This window comes from Grus americana, chromosome 3, assembly GCF_028858705.1.
Source record: "Grus americana isolate bGruAme1 chromosome 3, bGruAme1.mat, whole genome shotgun sequence".
NCBI classification, from domain to species: Eukaryota; Metazoa; Chordata; class Aves; order Gruiformes; family Gruidae; genus Grus; species Grus americana.
The window spans coordinates 73,407,752-73,428,209 of NC_072854.1; the positions used below are offsets into that span (position 1 = coordinate 73,407,752).

Consider the following 20,458-nt stretch of genomic DNA (forward strand, 5'->3'; position numbering starts at 1 on the left):
AGGAGTGAACTGGGAAGCTGTAGTGTTCTTAAATACTGCAATCCACAGCAAATTTTGCCTCAGAGTTGAACTGTAACTCTTGCTGACTTCTTTCTGAAGTCAGAATTGCAAATTTTTAAATGAATGTGACATCATTAATAACTACTGAAATATAATTAAGATGAGTAAGCTTTTACAAAAACTGTTGACAATTTTGAGCTGACAACCTGGCCTGTATAGTGATTCCATTGCTGGTACTAAGGTCACTGTGTTGAAATCAAGCTTTTGGGATATCAAGTAATAAAACAGCTGTTTATATTTGTTTGGTTTACTTTATCCTTTAATCAAATATTAGAAGGCTGAAATATATGATGAATAAGTAGAAATGGATGTGGAAGTACAAAATCAGTGATAAGGACTGTGTTGGGTTTGTTTTTAAGTGTTAAAGGCCAAATGGCAATATTTGAGGAGATGATAGAAGATGAAGAAGGGCTCGTTGATGACCGTTTGCCCACCACAAGTAGAGGACTGTGGGCGACCAGTGAAACTGAACGTGCCTTGAAAGCTATTCTCTCCTTTGCCAAAGCTCACCGAATGGATGTTAAGCTAACTGAAGAAGGCAGCATATTTTTGGAACTCTTTGAAGCGTGGAAAAAGGAATATAAGGTACAGTAAATGAAATGGTGATGAAACAGTTGTGTAGTCCATTTAATGTAATATAAACAAATTTAAGCTGAATATGAACAAATCTAAGTTGTATTCCTGAAATTAGAGTTTGCCTACACAAAGATTTTCCACAGTGATTATTACAGGTTTTGATTTAAAAAGGTTTATATATGATTTAGGAGTTTCTAAAAGCTATACTGGCTACTAAGCAAATTAGTAAGTAATGTAATTGTATCTATTAAGACAGTATACAGATATAACTAAATGCATTTGTCTCTTTAGTTAAATCATAATGTAGCAAGACTCAGCAAATCGAACGTTGGTCCATTCTGTAATTTGGTTTATCTTCAGTCTTGTGCTAGCTACAGATGTCCTTTCACTATGCTTTATTTCCTGGATCTTGTTTACTACACAATGTAACCTGAAATAATTAGTCTCCTGTCGTTTGGATCAGAGAGAACTACAGGAGTATGCTGTGGCTTTCTTCATGCATCCCTGTGTGTCTGTGTTCCCTTGCAGTGAATGCATACCAGTGATGGAGAAGGGGGAAGAGCTGTTGCATACAAGGGTCTCATCCTGTCTTACATCTTAGGTGTAATCCAAAGTATTTTCTATTGAATGCTTCTCCTTCTCATTTTTAATTAACACAGACTTCAGCTTCAGTACAACACACTTGGTACACTAGTTTCGGGTTTATTGACTCTTTTGTACACTTTTTTTTTAATGTGGTTTGACATTGGAGGAAATTCCTGTTCCTTGAAAGGTTTTTGCCCCTGTAATCTTTCTCCCAGGCCTTCTGTTTCATGATTCTAGGAAATTGTCACTTCAATTGCTTTTTCCTTGAAAAAGAAAAGATACTTCTTGCAGAAGTATGCTATCCAAGAATTTAAACATTTGTTATTAGCTTTAGTACATAAAGAAGAGAATATAGTCTAGAGAGTGATTTACTTTATGTATCTTAGATTAGCTAATGGAATTCAGTGCCTTTGTTTTTAGCAAACTTGGTTACTGATCACCTACTCTCCTCAAATTGGTGATGCTACTTAGGAGTGAGACTTAATCTGGAGCTGCCTTAAAAAAATCACTAGGTTACAGTGTAGCACAGTGCAAAACCTTTTTAAACAAAATGACATCTCAGTCAGCATTTAAGTATCTGATAGTTAAAGTTGTTAAACACCTAGTAAAGTTGTGCTGCTCTCAAGACATTGGAGAGTAATGACCCTAGCTGTTCTCATGCTTCATTATTTTATGTCCTCGGCTTGTATCAGTCACTAAAGGAGGAGATAGAAGGTAACCAGTTAGCAAGGCATTGCTATGTGTTGGGGATTTTCTGCTGCAAGAAGGGCACACAGCCTCTTCACATCCTTCTACTTTAGGAAGCAAAAGGTGAGACTAATATGCCAATGATAATGAAAATAGTGCCGTTATGATTCCATCTATTGAGACTTGGAAATACTGGTTCAATTGTCCATACTACTCTAATCTACATCAAGATACAGGGATGACACTCTGCAAAATAACCCTTAAATCAAAATCAAGCTCTTCTCTTCTTTTTTTTTTTTTTTTAATTTTCTTTAAGCAACAGTAATTTTAGCTTAGTGTCTCCATAATTATAGTTTAGTTTCTTTAGTTTTGGGGGAGTAAGCTCCTTTCAGCTTATTCTCTGTCCTTACCCTGTTTGCCAGGTTTAATACACAGAAATGTTATGTTTGTAATCTAGACATAGCTCAAAACAAATGCTTCAGTAGTCTTTCTTGAGCTAAAAGAAAAACCCCAAGCAATCAGTACACACCCCCCAGCAACTGTTTACAAATATCTTTACAATTGAAAAATCAGAAATTAACAAATAGTGATTTTTGGCATTTACAAAATGCATTAGCAGTTCATTAAGATTACTGAAGATATTTTTTATCAAATACATAAATAGTGGAAAGCTTGGGAAGAAATATTTTACAGTATTATCAGTAATTTAAAAAGAAGGTCAGTTTAGATGTATACTATACTTCCATTTGTAGCCATTTCTTTTGTAGAAAGCCAGAATTTACTTTTTCTTGGGAGAACTGACCCTAATGTTATCTTCACCTTGTGCTTGTCTGTGCCTTTATCAAGACCACTCAAACTGTTAACATTTCTTTTAAAACATACTTCATTTTTAAGAAGCAGTCTTATTATTATAATAGCTAGGTGTTTAAAATTGCTTAGTCATTTTTCCTTATTTTATTCAGCATTTGCTTAGTCTTGTAAAGCATTTTGTTTCTGAACTTTTAGTTACGTTAGTTATTGTAATAGAAATAATTGTAAAATAAATGAGATACAGCTATTTATAGTTGTTAAGCAGGCAAGATGATGTCTATACTGTTTGTTTTCCTTCATAATTTGTTGTTGGCTGAATTACTGTAAAGAAATATCCCTTACTCCAAAAAGATTTTCACATTATACATTGTATGGCAGCGTCATATAAAGGGAACTCAACTCAATTCTGCTACTAATTTGTTTGGGATTTTCTTACAGTTACTTCATGAATATTGGATGGTACTTAGGGATCACGTGTCTGCTATTGATGAACTGGCAATGGCTACAGAACGTCTGAGAGTGCGTCATCCTGATGAGCCAAAACCAAATCCACCAGTTCTCCACATCATAGAACCGCATGAGGTAGAGTACTTGGCAGGAAAGAAATGTTTGTTTTTCCTGAAAACCTACCTCCTACAAAATTAAAATCTGTATCTAGATCTGTATGTAAGGTCTATAATATGCCTCTGTTTCCATTTCAAATACCTTGGTGGAGTAAAAGTTCCTATCTATTTCTACATTCAGCGTATGGGCCTTTTTGAGCTTGTAAGTCTTATTTTGATATATCTTTGTTAACCTTCTGACTGTGAGTGGCCTGTTTTCAAAAGACTGCTCTCCTCCTAGCAGCAGGTGAATGGCTCTGAGGCCTTTCTCTATGATTGCCCAGTTTTCCAAGCTGGTGGAAAATGAAGTTGAACTGATTTCTCCCCCGTATTTCTACTTTACACAAGGACCTAAAAAACAGCAGTAAAAATCTAAAAGACTAACTTTTTTCAGTATCTTGGAATTTCAGAGCCACCTCTGAAACACTTTTTGTTCATGAACATAAAGAAAATGCTGGGTTGATTTAACCTCTTAATTATTTTTTTTAGCACCCATAGAAATACATTTTCAATAGAAACATTTTGTGCTTTTTTCAGTGAGATTCAGTGTTAGATAAAAGTGCTTCTTTTCCTTCTGTAGGGAAATAGATATTTCATCTGCATATTAAAGCAATTTTTACAATGGAGCACTTTGCTTAACAAAGCCTAAGATTTATGTATGTATTTGCAAGCATAAAAGAAACACCCATTACTTTGGCCTTCATCCTTTGTATGCTTGCCTTTTTTGCAGTATTAATAACTACCCCACTACTAACTGTAATCTAAAAAGGGGTCACCTTGATGTTTCTGTCTTTGTATAGGTTGAATAAACAGTGAAAGTTTCTAAGAAGTATAAAGAAAGTAATGAATTTTTTCTTACACATTGTTTTTGGAACCAGCAGTAGAGTCTAGGATCTACTCGGCTGTAAGAAGATAGATAATAAATTGAATGAAATTTGAAAGAAACTTTTAAAAAATTAAGTTATTTTAAATTGTTTTTTTTTTTTTTCCTGGAAAGAACCAATAATGCAAATAAAACAATAAAGAGCAAATTTGTATACCTCCTGGGTCTCAGCCCATTTGCAGTGCTGTGTTCATACTGGGTACAGGAAAGGAATAAAGAATTGATTTTGCTTGGGGAGAAGTGCATCTTAAATTTACAGCACGAGCTGTTCTTCTGTCTGTTCCCAGGAAATTACTTAGTTGAATTTTGCCAAAAAATGAATTTAAGCCTTATTGTAAAACTTAACAATTTTTTTTCTTTTCTTAATAAGTGTTTAATACTGTTTCCATAGGTAGAGCAAAATCGAGTGAAACTTTTGAATGACAAGGCAGTTGCCAAATCACAGCTTCAAAAGAAATTAGGACAACTTCTGTATCTCACTAATCTGGAGAAAGTAAGGTTTATGGTTCCTTGGTCATTACCAAAGTGATGTACTCTGTTTGCCTAGTGCCATTATTTTTATTTAAAACTTAGATTTTAAAGAAAATGTATTTTTTGTAAAGATTCATTACATGTTGAAATTCGGTGTAGTGTTCTTTGTGTTATGGCGTAGTCATAAAGTTATTTATTACATTATATATTTTGGCTATTTGCTTAATTACACGGTTCTAAAACTAGTTCATAGCTTTATATGATTAAAACTTTCATCAGAACTAACTGGGCCATATTTAGTAGAAGCCTTGTAAAATCATGTACCTCTTCACATACCCTTGCTATTTTACAAAGAGCTTACCATCTTAAAACAGAAGGACAAGCGGGTCTGTAGGTTTAATAAGTGTAAAAAAACCCGCAGACAAACCCCATGTATGTTAGTTATTTTAATCATACTGTTCAAGTAAGTACAATTATGCTTAAGCATAGTTAAGCATGATTAAGTATACTTAAGTCTTTTTACAGCAATGTGAAACTGATAGAAAATGAGGAGTTTCTTGTTTGAAGCTTGTATTTTACCAGCATTTCTCAAAGCTGTAGTAGAGATGCAGATGCTATCTGAATGACTGCAGTATGAACAATGCTCCTTTTACTTACCATAAATTACATATTTTTTTAACTCCTCACGATAGATTTATTTATTCATGAATGATGTTTTTTAACTTGCTTACACTGTTGTTTTAAGGACTTCATTATTCTTTTTTTTCCTAGAAGCTATTTTTTAAATATAGAATAACTTTTTATTTGTTGAAATGCAAAGTTTATATTTTTTCTACTTTATAGTCTCAGGATAAAACTACGGGGGGTGTTAACCCCGAACCATGTCCGATCTGTGCACGTCAGTTGGGAAAACAGGTAAGATATTTAGTCAGCAGGTTTTGTTTGTAGAACGTCTTTACCTAGGTCTGAATCAGTTGTGTGTCAAATTTTCAACATCTGATTTTAAATGAACATTGTATTGAAACAGGGAAAATAATCCCTTTGCTGTAATATACCAAACAACCTCTCTCCTGAAATAACATCTTGCTCAGATGCAAGCACCTCTACTGCCTTTAGCTGTTGACATCAATGCTTAAGTGTTTTGACAAAAGATGTGTGTTGCTGATTGTTTTAAAACTCTGAAAGTTTGCTTTCATACTTTTGTCAGAAAAGTTTCTTTACCTTTTATAAGCTTAATAGAATGAAGTAGATAAGCCTCTGTAGTATACTATTGTATTTTACTGTAACTGCTCTTATTGATAGTATTTTTTTTGTCTTCTAGACTTTAAAGAAATGGATATTAGCTACTTAAACAGTAGTAAAAACCAATAGAATAAAGACTGGCAATCTGCATTTCTTTCCCCACCACTTACCCGCTGAACTGCAGCAACTGAAATTTAAGTGAGACTTAATCAAAACTGATCTATATCAGTTTATACTTTAGTTACCATGCATTAGGTAAAAACATGAAAGGACTCCTGTGCAGTCAGACTAAATTGGTGCTTTTTTAGGGTAGTTATTTTAAAGTGTTTTAGCTTCTGTTAGCTTTATAGACATATGTAAGCATGAACCAGTGTCCTGCCACGTTTCCAAAATCCCCTCTGCGCTCTTCTTCTAAGGGTGATACAAATTTTTAGAAAACAGTTGTCTGCTCCGTTAACTGCCATTATGCTGCTTCTCTGAGCTGGAGGAGTTCTGAAAGGAAAAATACTCTTTTCTTTAACTTTGGCCAAGACTGCCACTTTAGATGATAGTAGCCATCATGTTGCAAGGAATTTTTAAAATGTTTTGCATCCTGTTTCTGTGTGATTTAAAGAACCTTACAAAGTCTAAAAGATCTTTTCACTTGATAAGCAGTTGTTTAGTCAATTCCCTCTGCTACTTGGACCCATGAAAACTGTTTTATTTCTTCCTCTTAGAATGGCCTATAGAACAGACTAGTACATAGTAAGACTCTATTTCTAGGTGCAAAACCACTGGTTTACAAATTATTTCTCTGTTATGGAAGGTCACAGCTGACACACAGATGTTCTAGGCCCGCAAAGGAAGAACAACATCTACAGTGCAATCTTTTGTTTCTAATGCATTCTGTCAAAAAAAGGTTAAGCCTCTCTGTTCAAAATCTTCTTTCTCCTTAAATCCAGAGACATTGTCTAGCACTTAACAATAGGTAAAAATTAAAGCACTTTCTTCAGGATGTTTTTAATAAAGACTGATCTAGTATGAATGTATAAAGACTTTTACAGAAGGCCAATACAAACATTTGTGTAACTTTTTTAAAATGGTGTAAATACTTAATCCGCATACTTAACCTCTGCATTAAGAATCATTATTCGTAGAAATGAAAGACTGTAATATCTTTCGTCAAGGTTAAAACTGGGGAAACGCAAATAATGAACAACAAATACAGAGAACTTCTGGGGATCATGAATCTTTCTGTGCTGGAAAACTTTAAAATATAGGCTTTTTAGCAGCTGGAGTGCTAAAAATTATAAAATTATTCTATTTTAATCTGATGAATTTCATGAAGAGAATGTTTCTATGAAAATTTAATTTATCATATATTAGTACACTGTTTTTCTTTTGCGTTGATCCAAAACTGATACTGTTTGTTGTTTTGTTTTTTAATTCCCTGCATAGTGGGCAGTGCTGACATGTGGACATTGTTTTTGTAATGAGTGTATAGCTATCATCATAGAACAGTACAGTGTTGGCACCCGCCGGAGCTCAATTAAATGTGCCATTTGCAGGCAGACAACATCTCATAAAGAAATATCGTATGTCTTCACTGCAGAAACTGCAAATCAGGAGGATGACATTCCTGTAAAGGTACGTTGTTTATATGAGCTTTGAGCTGTGCGTATTTGTTGTGTTTCATTGCAAACTGCATTTAGGCAGACAAATCTACCATATAGTCTTATAAGTAGGTTCACTTTTATAATTTGTCTTGTTTAGAACAGGTATAGTTCATTCTCTTGAATTGGACATGATGTATATAGGCCTTTCTTATAGTGTAATCAATGTTTTTGCATCCTTCCCTGAGGGAGGATACACGTTTTCCTGTCAAGTAAAAGGTTTTTTGGTTTTCTTATTTTGTTTAGGGTTGGTTGTTGTGGATTATTTTTTTTAACTTATCCTTTACAAAACTCTTAAAGGTTACGAAAACAAAACATGAAAGGAAATGATGTGAAAGAGGCTATCTTTTTAACACCTACTCTTTAAATGTGTTTGAAGAAAGGCCTTTTAGATGGATTACAAAATTACACATCTGTTAAAGTAATGCTATCTTGGAGTGTGGGGGGAGGGACAGCTGTTGCTGAGCTTTAGGTAAGATTTTTTTTTTAAGCGTTTGACACTGAGTAGAAATAAATGCTTTTTGTGTGCAGGTGATTGGATTGCAGGTTGTTGTGGTGTGTTTGGCTTTTTGTAGTTAAGGAGAGATGAGGCTTTTTGGAGGCATAGTTTTGCTATGTTTGCTTGAAATGAGTAGTTTGAGAAAGCTGCCTGTACTATAAAGCTGTTAAGGATAATGTAAATATTTTAAGTTGATAAGTCTTCATTGTTAGCATGAGAACGTAAATCCTGATTCTGAACTTAAGATTAGTCATCTGTAATGTTTCTTGAGCTACCTGAGAAGTGGAGGAGTAGTTTTATATTTTGCATATCTATGTAATACTGTTTGCTATACAAACCATAATAGGAGGGGAAAAACTGACTACTTTTTTGATAGGGGTGTATGAATGTTAGAAACCTGAAGGGAGATTATATCTATGCTTCCTCTAACTTGTCCACTAATAAATTAGTGGATGGGTTCTAATGAGTATATTCAGTAACTTCACCCAAAGTTTATTCAGTAATAAGTCAAATCACAGTAGACAAAATAGAAAAATGTTAATCCTGTAAAATACTATTTATCAAAACCAATGCTTTTTATTGGAACCTGTTGACCATGAATTTGTTCTTTGGAGAAGGGTTTCTCTAGTGTGATGGTGAGGACATTCTCTGTTCCGTACAAGTGTATCATCAATAATATGGTTGTGAGGCCACTTTCTTCAAGCTCAACCCCAATTCTTTTGATCTGCTTGTGTGTTGTAAGCTTTTTCTCTGTATTCTAGATGAGTGTTGACTCTCTGCAGCTGGATACTCTGCAAGTATTCTTTTTGGGGTTTTTTTGCTTGTTTTTGTTTGAAAAATCAAAAGGAAAACTTTGGAAAAGCTATTAGTACTTCTTGCCTATCTGCATTTTAAACTTGTTGGTATTTGGTTAAAGCCTCACTGACTGGGTACATAGACGCACTGAAAAGATGATTGTTGAATCAAGAGTGAATTTTGGTCTTAGAAATTGCCAGGCAGGGAGCTGTTTTTTATCAAGGCTTTCCACTGACGATGTACAGTGCTGTTTAAGGCTGGTAGCTGTATTTTCCACTGTGACTTTCTGTGTTTATTCCTTTTAGTGTGGCTTTCTGAGGAGACAGGGTCTTTTCATTGCACTATCTTAGACTTCTCCCTTAATTTAGCAAACCATTAGATCATTTCAAAGGTAATTAATTTTCTACAAGTTTTATTAAAATTGCCGTACACATAAAGTACTTGGCAAAATACTGTGGCTTGGCTTTCCCCTTACTACAAAAGATACCTAAAGTTCAAGTCTGGGAGAGAAACTTTGTTTGTAACTTGTGTGCCATCCTAATGACAAAAGTTAATGAACCTCTAAACATAACTGTAGGAAATCAGTCCTGATGGCACTGTTTTATCTACTTTTCTTGGTAACAGAGGGTTTCCATTGGGAAGACAGGGATGGAGGAAGAGACAGCATCTCCATGAGTCTTTAGCAATATTGACACATATGTAGTGCATAGATACATTTTTGCTTTGCACAAATCTGTTAGTGTTAAACCAAAAAACTGGTCATTGCAGTTGTGGAAAAAATAGAGGATTCTGGACTAAGAGGCAAAGGTAAAAGACTAATGTTGGTAATATTTTGATTTAGATGACATTGCAATCTTTAATTAAAATATGATTTTAATACAGCTGGACATACCAATCATAGTTTTATTCTGGTTAGCATTGTTAAAAGTAAAACCAAAATGTGCTGACAAAGATTTCCATGGTATCTGCACAAGTCCCCTTGAACCTTGTGGGTATACTAGGGCTGCTGGTCTGTACTGAAGTCAGTGCTACCATGTTCACACTAGTTATGTCAGCCTCCCTGGAGAACTGGAATTCCCTTTTACGAGTAGGTGTCCTAACTCAAATTACTAGATTTGAAGCAGTTGACAGCATGTGGCACCAGGGGGAGTAAACAGGCTATATTTTTCAAGTGCTAGTTATTAGGACCTCGCTTGATGCGTGTTTTTAACAGATTATTTCCTCAGGGTTTAGGGATATCACCCTGTTTCTAACAAGAAAATTCCAAATATATTTCGTAAATTACATTAAAAAATAGAATAACTAAATTTCATACATAAGACACAGAAGGAACATAGCATCTACTGTCCTGTGTAAAGGGTTGTAGTGTTTTCTTAAAGTATTTCTGCATCAGAAACTTCAGGCAAAGCAGAAGTAGGAATTCTGTGTGAAGTCATATGTCATCTTGAACAAGACCCATTCTTCTTTCTCAAAAAATTAATAACTTATACTTTAGCTTTACTGTATGTACTATCAAACAAGCAGCATTGTTAAAAATAAAAATTTCTACTTCATATTCCTTTAAGGATAGTCAACAAAGAATAACTTACTATGGTTTCTATGCAATACTGAGGTTAAGATCAATATCTTGCAGTACATAGATGAAAATTGTGTGATTTATTCAGTGTTTGGTTTCATCTGAACTCTCTCAGTCCCTCTGGTCTATGTCAGTATTCAGTACCTCTTTTTTTTCCTCTTTTTCTTCTGTTGTGTTGTATACATCTTGCTCTTTATTGCACCAGCACTAGCCATCTTAAGTGAATGTCTTAGATGCAGAAGGACTACTGTAAATGGGAGCATTTTATACTGAGAGAGATTACTGGCATCCCTGCATGTTTTGGTTCTGTAAAAGCTTCCAGTGTCTGGTCAGTATTACAGTGGGTATTGCCAGCTTGTCATCTGAGACAGGAATTGTTTGTTAGAGGGTAATTTTGATTCTGTGTGCTGTTCTGTAATTAATTAGAACTAGCTAATCTGTTTATAAATACTCATCTGGATATCCAACAAAATTACAAACTCTAGGTGGATGGGTAATGAGTGGGGTAACACTTTTTTAAGACAGACTGAAAACCAAGACCTCATAATAGCAAGGGTACTTCTATCAGTTTCATCTCTCCATAAATATTGAGAACAAAATTGAATTTTTTTGTGTGCTGTGAACCAAAGCTTTAGTCAATTGTTAGTTCAATGGCAAGTCTAATATAGTTTGTGTAACATAATGTAAGCGAAGGGATGGAGAACTTTGTACGCTTAGTTATCTTGTTTAAAGAATAGAGCAAAAAGACTTGTGACCACCTTGATCATGGTGCTGTTCTTCAGCATAGTTCCTCTGACTGATCTTGTACAAAGCCACATGAGTAGCACCTGAGTCACAGGAAGTCTGAAAGGTGGCAAAATCAACAACAGTGGTTAAAGCTACTATGTCTTAGAGCAGGGGAAAAAATAGGACCTATGATAAGGTCTAAAAAAGGTTTTTGAAGAAAAGACAGAGCAGATTAGCCAGAATTGTCATCATTGAATCAGAGATGAATGGTATCAGAAAAGCACATAAATGACCCTGGAGTATATAGGAAATACCAAAAGCTATTCTTGGATCTCCTAACTATAGGTGGCTGTGATTGGCAGGCAGCTGCCGTAGGGCTGCAAGTGTGTCATTCATCCTTGCAGATCATAACACCTACCGACAAAAGCTTTTTTATTTGTCTCTCTGACTTTTGGAAACAGTGTTAATGTTTAGCAGGTGCAACAGAGATGACATGAAAAAAGCTCGTTTATTTCTATGTCTGTGACACAGAGTTGGAATCACTATGGAAGACCCTGGGAGATGTAATGTTAGCGCTTATTGCAGCCTTTGGTAAAGAAATCTGCAGAAAGTCTTTTACATGTATTTCTTGGAGCATTCACTTAGCTGCATAAGGTATGAATGATCAAGCAGCCTAGCATTGGTTCCCAACTTGTGCTTAGACTGCTGACATCCTTCCCCGCCAATTCTGCAAGCAGCATAACTTCAGTAAATTTGATCTGTCATTGTAGCAAGCCAACATGGTTAATTCAATGTTCAGAGGACAGGTGCAGACAGAAATAAAACAATATTTGTCCAGCTGAATCTAGTGCAGCTTGAAATTACTATACGTGTAAGAACTAGTAAGGAATTAAATAAGGGCTTCTTAAAAAAACACATTAGCTAAAATTGCTGTAATACAAAGTACATACTCAAGGAAATAGAGGGAGATACTAAAGAACTGTTTCTAGGAATCCTCTTCCTGAATTATGGGGAAAGGAAGGAGTACAGAAATCAAAGTGGACGAGAAGTTAGAATGTAGTATAGGATTTAGTAAGCGCTGAAATACTTCTGAATGCACAATATGAAGATGTTTTCATTGCAGCATGCAATCCCTCAAGAATTAATTTAATTATATTTACCAGTTTCTTCTTATTTTAAATATAATTAACAAGCTTCATAGTACTGAGCATAAGTTTCATGTTGTCACAGTAAGAAACAAAAGCAACAGAAATAGTGTTCAGGTAGGTTTTTTTTTCATTACCAGTTTACAAGAGATATGAAGGGAGGAAAATTTAAATGTGTATTTGGAAGATTCTTTAAAAATTGTGCCACTAAGTTAAACCTCAGCAGGCCTAACTGGCATGTTTGGTGCAACTGCACTGCTCGGGCTATCCCTTCTGCCTCGTCCAGAACTAAAGAGGTGTATCCATGGGGCACTTCGTTCTTCCGTGTACTGCGTGTGCCATAATCCACCGTGGATCCTATAGCAGTGGTAAGGGGGTACAAAAGCAGTTCAGTGCTAGTTAACCTGCCCTTTCTCCAGGTTGCTGATTTTTACACTTGTGTGAGATATGTGAGAGTCCATATGTAACATTATTTGATAAAGCAATGAATGTGGAAGGAGTTGTTTAATTTCTGACTTCACTAACGCTCTTCTTTGACTTTTCAAAGGGAAGTCACTCCACCAAAGTGGAAGCTGTGGTCCGAACACTGAAGAGAATTCAATTTAAAGATCCCGGGGCTAAATCTTTAGTTTTCTCAACGGTATTAATCACAATTTTCTGTCTTGTGTTTGTGTGTGTGTGTTTAAAGCGGTCATAATATTTTCAGGCGTTAGTATAGCTACCAAAATGTTGAATCACTCTGTACAGCCACTTGATTGTTTTGAGAATTTGTAGGGCAATTCATGTAACTGGGACATGAACAATGATCGTAGTCAACAGATGTAAAAGCTTGTTTCGTTAAAGGGCAAGCACTTAGATTTATATGGGAACATTAGAAATTCTAGATAACTTTAAATGTAATGTCCAGATATTTTTGAAAAATTGTAAAACTGGGTTTGTGATGGCTACCAATTTCTTTTATTCAAGCTGATCTTTTTATTTACATCTCTTATTTAGTTTTATGAAAGATTTGGTTCCTGGCACACATCTCTCATCTTTTTTTTTAAATTGTGAATGCTAGTATTTTGAAAGACTTTTTTATCTATTCTTTCTTAGTGAAGTTAGTATATTTTAGTTGTTATTGCTGCTTGTAATATTGAGTTACTTTTATTGTGTTTTGTGTGTGGTTTTTTGGTTTTTTTTTTACAGTGGCAAGATGTGTTGGACATAATTTCCAAAGCTCTGTATGACAACAACATGATTTTTTCTCAGATCAATGGAATTAGTAAATTTCAGGTACATAAAGGATATTTTTCTTTAATTTTCCCCACTGAAAATAGTTTTCATTTCACAGAAGTTAATTTGATCCTTTTACTTCATTGCTTCATTTGAGAAACTGAAAGAGCAGCGAATTTGTTTGGCAGAAGCTTTGATCTCTAACTCATTAATTCTAAAAATCATAATCACAAAAAGCCATAATTTAAAGCCTTTGGAGATGAACAGTACATTCACTTTTGAGAAAGAAGCATTGGCATGGATGTTAAGGATGAGACATGCTGATCAGTGTTGCAAGAAGTCCTTGCCTTCCTGATATCTGTCAAGTATCTGTTCTGGGATGACAGGTCTTGGATCAGTCAAGCTGCAAGATTGTCACGCTGGGGCCTGTAGTAGCTGCTATAATTACTTGAAAATATAGAGATGTCCCCCACATTCTTTACTGAGGAACTTTTGTTAAGCTGCTGTGATGTTTGTCTTTTAGGAAAATCTCTCTGCATTTAAATACGATCCCAACATCAATATTTTGCTGTTGCCCCTTCACACCGGTTCCAATGGACTAAACATCATCGAAGCAACTCACGTTCTGCTTGTGGAACCCATTCTGAACCCCGCACATGAGCTACAGGCTATTGGCAGAGTACATCGTATTGGCCAAACAAAGTAAGAGTTAAAATTGCATTGAGTGGTTTAGATATGGGCCAGAATAGAACCGTGTACTGTAATCAGAATAAATCTAGTTCACTGAAATTCTCAATTTTGGAGATGAGGGTATTCATAGGAATCCTTTTTTTAAAGATGATCATATAAGGGACAGAAAGATTAAAACAGATAAAAAGTTTGCTGAAAATACACAACGTGTATCTTAAGGAGTTCTTCTGTGCTTTTGTGGGGGGTAAGATGCAGAAGCAAATGGAGTTTAGGAAATGTAGGTTCTTGAGTCCAAAATCCTGAAAAGCCTTGTTCAGCTGCTGCCCTATTTTATGTGTTCCATTGATGCCTTAGTTTTTAATTTTCAAGTTCTGCTTGTAAGCTTGTCCAGAAATGTCTGAGCAGCTCACCTTTTATGTTGTATGTGGCTAAGTTCAGGCACGGCCCTTCCTAGTTTGCTTGAGAGGCTCCTTCTAGCTGGTCATTCCCAGCTCCAGATTAGGAGCTGTGTAAGTTGTTGAGGTGGTTTTGGTTTGGGGTTTTTTGTTTGTTTTCCCCAAAAAGAAAGTTATAGCACACACTCTTCAGAACTGATTAGTTTTTAAATCACAGTTCTTCTCTCACCCTTGTCTAGATCTTTGTGAAGACATTAGTGAGTTTGCATATCTTTTGATTTCAGTGTTGTAGATTTTTACGTAGGTAGTACTGAACACTTAACAAAGATTTTGGAAAGTTTGTAAGATGGTAAGATATATATGTTTTTCCTTAGGTTTCATGTCACTTGAAAAAATAATTAAAACCCCCTGTACATGAAGAATAAAAATAGCTGGAATCGATTTTGGAATAATAATATCATTCTAGAATAATAGTGGGATTTGTGTTCTGGAAATGGAGGAAAAGCAAGAGGGCATGAATGAGCATGTATGTGACAGAATGTTTATGAACAGGTGGATATTTGGGTGTGTTGGTAAAGATTTTGAATTAACTGTGAGGGCATAGGAAAGATTGATTGCAACAGCCTGCATTGTAATTTTACATGATGCTGGCACAAAAGGTCTGGCAAAAACCTTGTAATAAAACCAGCAATAGTGTGCGCTGTACTTAAGCCTTGCTGAAGTCTTATTCTTATTTGAAAAAGGGTTGTGTTCAAGTACAGTGAGCATAAGGGAATACTCTGTTTAGTTTCACTGGTGCAGCTATTACCAGTTCAGTTGAGTTCTTATTTACTTCTCTTTTTGTGGGTAGACCTTTGCCTATGAATCACAAAGTATTCCCCCAGCGTTCCTCTGTGTAATGTTACCTGCCAAAGTTTCAACTTAAGATCTGAAATCCATCCAAGCACTTTCAAGGGTTCATATCTTGAAAAATGTTTATACTGGGGAGCCTGGAGTGATTTTTCATTTTTATCTTTGGAGCTGACTCTTTTCCATTTCACTTTCTTTTGCCTGACATTTCTTTTTTTATTACAGCTTTCCTTTTGAAATCTTATTCTGTAAATGGAGTTCTTATTTTGTTTTATGTTTATTGACATTTTGGGGTTTATGTTTTACTGGTATTTACAATTTCATGTTTACTGACTACAATTATTGACTTTTTAAAAAAAATGTAGAGTATTTTGCCATCTTCAAGAACAGTATTGTTAAAAGTCTGGGAATGAGCTTTAACTATCCATCAGGCTGAGCTCTGTCTCTTGGACTGACTTGTGACAATGCAGCAGAAACCTTGTATAGAACCAATGGGCCAAAGTAATTTCTTTAAATGACAGGCTAGGCTCTTGAGGATTGTTTTCTTATAGTAGGGACACAGAAACCAGAACTTTGCCCAGCATCTGCTTTAGGATTTTAGTTAATACAGCTTATATTCATTTAGTATTTGATCCAGCCAAGTTGGAAGTGTGTGCTCTGGGAGGCACTAAGCATCCTTAAAGGTCAGTGGAAGTTGTTAATCACCTTGTAAGATTTCTTTCTTAAATTACAGAGGCATTTTTTCAGCACTCATACATCAATTAGTATGAGTCAAAAATGTAGTCTTGAACTTGGACTGTAACAGCATAACTTCTGTTCATTTCTGGTCTTGTTTTCTTTTTTTTAAACACATTCAGATCGACCATTGTTCATAGGTTCCTGATAAAAGCAACAATAGAAGAGAGAATGCAGACTATGCTGAAAACTGTAGATAGAAGGTATGTGTTGAATTTTTTTTAAAACATCCTTATTGCACTGATAATGAAAAGGTAGTTCTCAACGTACTTTTATTACAGTTAGGTATGTGTATCTTACATATAAACCTCAACTGTTCTCTTTCAAATTGTTTTGACTGACAAAAAAGTTTTAAGACTAGAAAAAGTCTTAATCTTTTAACCTGGTTCCAGTGACTCGAAACTTAAGGTATTTTAATTTTCTGGAGAATATTTTGGTTACATTTTGTATGCTTTATTTCATAAAAGCCTGATTAATTAATAATGCATTATAATTTCTTTTCAGTTTACCTATTTCCATTAGTATAAAAGCATTGCATAGATTATAAGCTCTGACCTAGAACATTAATTCTTTCTTTCGTTGTTTTTAAATTCTACAAACCTAGTCTGTCGGTGCTGTGTCACACTAGTTGGTTTTGCAGTCAGTGCAAGAGTTGTCCACATGCTCGTAAGTCAATCTGGTGTGCAGACACAGAATGTAGTTTTCACTGTGTTTATCTTTTCAAAATCTATAAGCATCGATGGACTGGAACAAAAGTGGTATTTACATTCTTTATGCAGAAAGTGTAAGAGATTTGTACCTCTAACTATATTGTATACACATAACAAATCTAGGAGGAGGCCTTAGTTTAAGAAAATTAGTTATTTTTCCTTTTTTTACAAATTATGAGACTAAAAATTTACATGCATATCTTTGGCTGTAGTTATGCATGATTTCAGCTTTAGCTTTGAAAGAATGATTTAATCAGTTTCCATATCTGTAAAGTAGCACTACTTTTGTGTATAAAATCCAGATAAATACACAGTGGTTGAATGATCCAATCGGGGCTAATGTTTTGAAAGTAATGTCAAATCTTATGCTTGGAAGCTGAAGCCAATCCCTTAAATGTTAAGAGAGCAAAGCAGATTATCCCGTGTTCTGCTGCCTCTGCAGTGTTTGGTGTTGACCACTGTTAGGGACAGTAGACAGACTTTATCTTACTCAGAATGTGCAAGAGAAGTAGCTGATCAGTGTTTGTGTTTTCCCTGATAGAAAGTGTGTTTTCCGGTTGAGCTTCAAAGCTGAACCGGTTGTGGGACTCTGAACCGTGTGGTCTGTCTTCAGTGCATACAGCTTGTTACTTAAGTTGATTGCTTTTCTGATGTCTGCATGCAATTTTTTCCCACAGCCACACGAGCTCTTCCATGAAACAGTCAGAAGCTTCAGTTCTGACAGTGGCAGATTTGGCTGACCTTTTTACAGAGGAAACTGAAGAACTTGAGTAAAAACGTTGGTTTGGCCTAATGAAATCAGAAAATGCCTGACCTAATAAGCACCAGTATATAATCCACTTTATCTGTCATTCCTGTAAATGTTATCTAATGTTTGTCTGTTACAGAGCTATTGGAAATCAAAAAGTCTTAATTGTTAGTTTTATTCTGTGGTGAAGTTCTTAGCAGCACACGCTTCTGATAGCACTGGAGAAAACTTGCACTTTGCACATTATACAAAAACATGAATTTTATTCCCAAAGAGCGTTTGAGCTGGATGCTAAAACTGAGATCTTGGACCCTTGGTTGAAAGGATTTTTACCATTGGGTTTGATTGGCTAGTAGCTCAGTCTGAGAGCAAAACCATGTGGGTGGTTGGGTGGGAAAGGGAAGCAGAAAAACACAAATTAATTTTTTTTTTTACTGTACAAAGAATTGTTAGAAAGAATAGACTGTAAATTAATATTCTTCTAGAAAGGGCTTGTTAGCATTTAACGCAGAGTTACTGAACGTCTTATTGGTAACACTTTAAATGACTAATCTTTACTAATAATTTGGATATTTGTATTAGGCTTTTAGATATTCATAAAGACTTGTGACAGTTAAATTTCATTGTTAATGCTTACTCACTTCAAAATGATGATTAAATTATGCTTTTTGTATGTGTGTTGGTCTGGAAATCAGTTAAATACTTGAATTTACTGCACATGTTTGGTTTTGTGTTGTGTTTTTTTTTAAACAAAGCACTAAATTAGCCATGGCTTCAAGAATAAAGAAAAAAAGTAATGCCTTTGTTACAGAATTTTTAAAAAATTAATTGGTCAAACTGCTGATTGGTGCTTGTGTACATTTTTTCACCCTGATTTTTTTTCTGTCTAGTTCTCCTCAGAGGCATAACAATCTAAATATTCAAAATAGATGAGATTAAATTAGGCAGTCTAATTATCAGGTACCTAGTCTAAGTTAGATAATCAGTGGAGAGAGATGAAACTTTTGTGAAACTTCATCCTTAGATATGTGAGATCACTCTACCCCATGCCTGACAGTAGAAAGTTCGGAAAACAAATCTAGGCTAACTTTTAGCCTGCTGAAAGTAGGCAAGATAAACTTTAAGCCTTTTGGCATAGGTTCTGGATACATATTTGCTTTACATCATTTCTGAAGGTATTACAGAAGCAAGTTCAGGTATGCAGTTGATGTCAAACACAATTTTGTATTCAGGGACTGGGCAAATGTATATGCATAAGCAACAGGCTACTTCCCTCAAATGCTAATTTTTGCTGTGTCAGTAGTTTTTTGTATATTTTAGAAATCTTACTCAAGCTTGAAATTGAAGTCATTCCTTTAAGAAATCTCATCTTAGAATTTTTACTCTAATCACATCTGCTAAATAGATTTGCCATATAGCTATTGAGCTTCTTGAGTTCTGTTTTCAAGCACGCTACACTTGAGTTACACCGTTTGGATATTAAGACTATCTGCATGGCAGACAAATTTTCTGCTGCTGACAACAAATGTGAATAGAATTTACATGAATAATATTGTATGAAGAAGTGGGGGGTTTTCTGCATTTATACTCTGTCTGTCTGGACCAATAAGACTTTGTTCTAAAGACTATTTGAGTAAATTTACATACAATGTATCTTTATTTTCCATATTTGTAATACGTATTAGTCTTATATGTTTTGTTTTGGAGATTACTAATTTTTTGCAGATTGCAGCAAGGGAAATAGAATAGATAGTAGACTTTTTTTAAATGAGATTGATCAAACAGTTTGCACAGAGACTGTGACATCTCCATCCTTGAACGTATCGGGAACTCAGATGACCCTGAGCAACCTGATCCAGCTTCAGAGTTGGCCCTACTATGAGTGGTGTGTTGGACCAGATGACCTCCATGGATCCCTTCCAGCCTAAATTATTCTACAGTGTACTGGAGATCATGGTGTACAGACACTTCAGGAACTCTGAGGGCAGCAACATTCCGGTTTCCTCATCATCCTCAGAGAATTTTAATTTTGTACGACATAATGTGACTGAACAAGGAGCTGCTGTTCACTCCAAGAAATGATATATCTATGTTAAAAACTGTGGAAGCACATAATGTTTACATTCATAGGTCCTACTTTAAATAACTATATGTGGGATTAATAGTTGTCAGTGAACGTGAAGACAGAGAAGCAAACTGAAGAGTATCTGCTATCAGAGATTTCCCCAGCTCTGTGGGTTTTTGGCTCGTTTATATAAAGTTGGTGGTTTCACTGTTTACAAAAGTGTGACTTTTGGATTCCAAACCGAAAGCATAGCTTCTCGTCAAGTAGTGCATGAGTCTTTAGTCCTGACTTATTTTTTATGCTCGCATAATAACAGCATGGGATGCCAGAGATCTGATTCTAGGCACTGTCCTGACCGCCCTGGAGCACCAGGACCCTAGACCTCTGCACACAGAATGTTGAAACGTGTACACGAGTTGTGTTTAAGCACCTCTTGAAATTGGAAGGTTGAGCCATTGGAGTATATCACCTCTGTCAGTAATAAAATGGATTCTTCAGGTTTCACATAATATTAAGCATAGAGATTAACTTTAAAAAATAATTTTGGAAAAGAAACCAAACTGTAATGTACTGTGCTTTGCCATTCTTTGCAACACTGACTTTTGTCAAAGGTTTTTCTTCAGACATTTTAAGAGACCTCATGAGGTGAACTCTTTCTCTCTTGCGTGCTCACTCTTTCTTGCTCTCTATCTTTTGAAAGACAGTATCTTAGCTGAGAACAAACTTTGCCCTATCGTAATTG

General features: G+C 35.3%; 1 protein-coding gene across 6 annotated transcripts in view; it reads left to right on the top strand.

Annotated features, from left to right (window-relative positions):
- The window catches only part of SHPRH (SNF2 histone linker PHD RING helicase), a 57,742-nt gene extending 37,517 nt beyond the window's left edge, over positions 1–20,225 (top strand). For 3 of the 6 annotated variants that reach the window (XM_054820255.1, XM_054820257.1, XM_054820256.1), the window contains 10 exons: positions 420–645; positions 3,157–3,300; positions 4,595–4,696; positions 5,518–5,589; positions 7,354–7,542; positions 12,857–12,949; positions 13,498–13,584; positions 14,048–14,226; positions 16,316–16,396; positions 17,581–20,225. In XM_054820255.1, the coding sequence (XP_054676230.1) occupies positions 420–645; positions 3,157–3,300; positions 4,595–4,696; positions 5,518–5,589; positions 7,354–7,542; positions 12,857–12,949; positions 13,498–13,584; positions 14,048–14,226; positions 16,316–16,396; positions 17,581–17,677 (1,270 nt within the window). In that variant the 3' untranslated portion in view covers positions 17,678–20,225. The other 3 variants (XR_008576346.1, XR_008576347.1, XM_054820258.1) reach the window with 3 other exon arrangements.
- Positions 20,226–20,458: the final 233 nt, after the last annotated feature.